We start from the raw sequence: 2996 nt of genomic DNA, 5'->3' as shown, positions 1-2996 counted from the left end.
GCTCCAGCCTGTGCTGCTGCCCGCCATGGCCCACAAGCAGATCTACTATTCTGATAAGTACTTTGACGAGCAGTACGAGTACCGGTAAGAGGCTGCGGGAGAGTGCAGGAGGGCTAGCTGAATGGATTGGGAAGAGCCACCCCCTAGGGGGGGGGCTCAGGCAGGCGCCTTGGCCGAGCTGTGCGGACTGTTCTCAGGGAATGAGGGCTCCGCCGGGAGAATGGAGCCAGCGAGGGCGCAAGGCCAGGGGGGAGGGGCTGTGCCGAGCCTACCCATGGGGGGTTTCCGCGTGGCTTTGAACTGGCTGGAAGAAGGGGGTGGGTGATCCAATGCTGTTTTCGGCTGGTCCGGACCGCTGGGCAAGCGGCCACAGGGTGATGGCGGAGGGGCGGCACTCGTTCCGCGACTCCAGGGAGGGGATTGTGGCAGAGCCTGGGATGGAGCAGCGTCGGCCCCTGCGGACGAGGGACTGTTGAAGTTTAACTCCCTAGGCTTACTTGAAAGCTGTATTACAACTATTTTAGAAGTCCAAAGTTCCTATTTTTCAAGTAGCTGATATGGCAGCCTGTTGCTAGGAGCGCATGCTTCTCTCACTGTAGCGACATTGAATTTCTTCTAGAAGGCAGATTGGCTTCCAGTATGCAGTTGCTTTACAGCTATAACGTTTAATACTCGTAAATAATTTTAAACTAGATTATGGGACGGGTGTCATAATCAAATTCATGCCAAGACTCTGTACTCTTGTTTTCTTCATAGGGAAACTGAGTATTCATAAGCTGCTTACTGTCTTTCAGTGCAAATCTGTTCTAGTTTTCTAGTGCACATTATGTTGTGTGTGTGTTTAATAATTAAACCTCTCCAGACATGTGATGCTGCCACGAGAACTTTCGAAACAAGTGCCAAAATCTCATCTGATGTCTGAAGAAGAGTGGAGACGACTTGGTGTTCAGCAGAGTCTTGGCTGGGTTCACTATATGATCCATGAGCCAGGTGAGCACATCTGAACAGAATTAGACAAACGAAAAAGTCAAATATCACCTACCTGGTGTTCAGTTGAAGTATGTGATGCATAACTCCTACTGTGGGATCCATTTGGAGTTCACTACTGAATGTTTAGACTCCCTCTCCTTGCTATTTTAGTCCACTGCCAACAAAGGCAATGTAATCTTTATTTTCAACCTTCACATCCTGCTTCCAGACTTGCAAAATGCAAGCCTTGTCCTACATGTGTATTGTTTAACTGTAGAGAAAAAATACCAGACTGGAAAGTGTTCCTGCCTCTGCCCATAGAAACAGGCTTTTTGTGAGTCCTTAAATAACAGGGGTATGCAGTGACTGAATCAAAGTTAATGTAGCAGCATATCTTTAAATCATAAAGCTGACACACCTACTTTTACTTTCCATGAGGCATTTAGAATTAAGAAGATCGATAATAATGTAAGCTGGCTGTATTAACCAGAGTGGATTTTGTTGGTGTTTGATATGTACCTAACAGACAGTATCAGCAGTTTGTTAGTCTAAGTTACAGTAGCAGAGGTTATCAAATAGTCTAATGTAAAGAGACATTATAAAATACTCTGTATTTCCCCAGTACTTCCCTTCTACAGAAGTTTATGATACTGCCAGCATTGAGTATAAAAATGAAAGCTTGACTGTTGCAAGGGTACTGCCGACTTGGTCTGTTAATATTGCATGTGAGGCCATATTTGGGCTTACTAATTATTTATTTGAAAGTAAGCTTCAACTATCATTCTAAATAAAAGAAATCCCTTTAATCAAGACTTGGACAAACTGACACTTTGTTCAACTTTTCTTCTGCAGAACCACATATTCTGCTCTTCAGAAGACCTCTTCCAAAGGATGAGCAGAAATAAGCCATCACCTCTTGAATCTTCTGGAACTATGTATATGTGTGTATATATGTTGGTAGTATTCAGTGAATACTTTGAATTTACAAAACATACATCCAAACCTGTGCATGAGCTGTATTATTCACAGCAACAAAGCTCAGTCAAATGCAATTCCAAGTAGGCTGCTATGATGTTCAAAGAGTGATGACTGTACTGTTAATTGTTAATGTAAGTGCCTCTCTGACTTAAATTGTGTTAATGTTTGTGTTGCTTGCTCTAATTAGCTCATCGCTTGTTAATGTTCTGTAACTTTTGCACTCATATATTCTGCTGTAGTGTAGTATGTTCAAATCCAGTAGTTCAACTGTTTAGGAGTAAGTAGGCTTAAGAAATAAACCGGTTTTAATGTTCTATGAAACTTAAGTGTCTGGAGTTGCAATTTATTGGATAAAACAAATATTCATTGTCCAACATTTTTTTAAGAGTACCTACTTCAAAAAAACAAAAATAATTTGGTGAACCTATTTAATGATTACTTGTTATAAACTTAGGGTTGAGTAGTACTCAGTATTTCAAAGAGATATTTTTATGCTCCTTTGTTTTCCAATACCAGTCAATTTTCTATCACAAGGTTTTTACGCTGGGGTTTTAGCCTGCTCTTCCTGTCTTGCATTCAAATTGTCACTGTGACATCTTGGGACTCTGTAGTTATAGCCATACGACCACTTTTTTTTTTCTTTTTTTAAAGAAGGTGCTTCAGTGTATTGAGTAACAGGTTCATTTCAAAGGTGAATTGCAGTACAGTTGTGCAAAAGTTGGAAGGCCAAACAAAAGCAGGGCTGAAGTGTGTGCTCGCTCTGTGTAATGTGTGCTTTCATGGAGGCAGACAGAAGTAAGTAACCTGGCACGTTTGGTGAGGAAAAGAACCCTTGTAGTCTTTCCTCCAAAAGCGCCCAAAGATGTCTGTCTCAAGTGCTGATCTGTACCAGGCCCGGTCAGAGCAGAGCTGTCCAAGTCTGCTTTAAGGCATGCATTTCCCCAGAACGTGACCACCGGAGTCCTGCCTTTATTCCGTGCTTTCGCTCCTGTGGGACAGAAGCGGCTGCACCCGCCCGCAGGGCGGGGCCCGCAGGGGCCCCGCCGCGC

The 2996-nt window shown here is 43.3% G+C and overlaps 1 protein-coding gene across 1 annotated transcript; it reads left to right on the top strand.

Moving 5' to 3' along the window:
- Nucleotides 1-6: 6 nt before the first annotated feature.
- CKS2 (CDC28 protein kinase regulatory subunit 2) lies at nucleotides 7-2273 on the top strand. The gene is made up of 3 exons (XM_008640171.2): nucleotides 7-84; nucleotides 863-990; nucleotides 1822-2273. Exons 1-3 carry the CDS (start codon nucleotides 26-28, stop codon nucleotides 1872-1874), a joined length of 240 nt encoding a protein of 79 aa, XP_008638393.1. The 5' UTR covers nucleotides 7-25; the 3' UTR covers nucleotides 1875-2273.
- The last annotated feature ends 723 nt before the right edge of the window (nucleotides 2274-2996 follow it).

This window comes from Corvus brachyrhynchos, unplaced genomic scaffold (genome assembly GCF_000691975.1).
Source record: "Corvus brachyrhynchos isolate BGI_N302 unplaced genomic scaffold, ASM69197v1 scaffold408, whole genome shotgun sequence".
Taxonomy (NCBI): Eukaryota; Metazoa; Chordata; class Aves; order Passeriformes; family Corvidae; genus Corvus; species Corvus brachyrhynchos.
Note: the sequence above shows the minus strand (reverse complement) of the source record. Positions and strands in the feature narration are given on the sequence as shown.

What these genes read in the sequence shown, in the direction of transcription:
- CKS2 (XM_008640171.2), top strand. Translation starts at nt 26, where the DNA reads ATGGCCCACAAGCAGATCTACTATTCTGATAAGTACTTTGACGAGCAG. An exon ending in GACGAGCAGTACGAGTACCG is followed by an intron (nt 85 to 862) that starts GTAAGAGGCTGC and finishes AAACCTCTCCAG; the next exon opens with ACATGTGATGCTGCCACGAG. An exon ending in CTATATGATCCATGAGCCAG is followed by an intron (nt 991 to 1,821) that starts GTGAGCACATCT and finishes TTTCTTCTGCAG; the next exon opens with AACCACATATTCTGCTCTTC.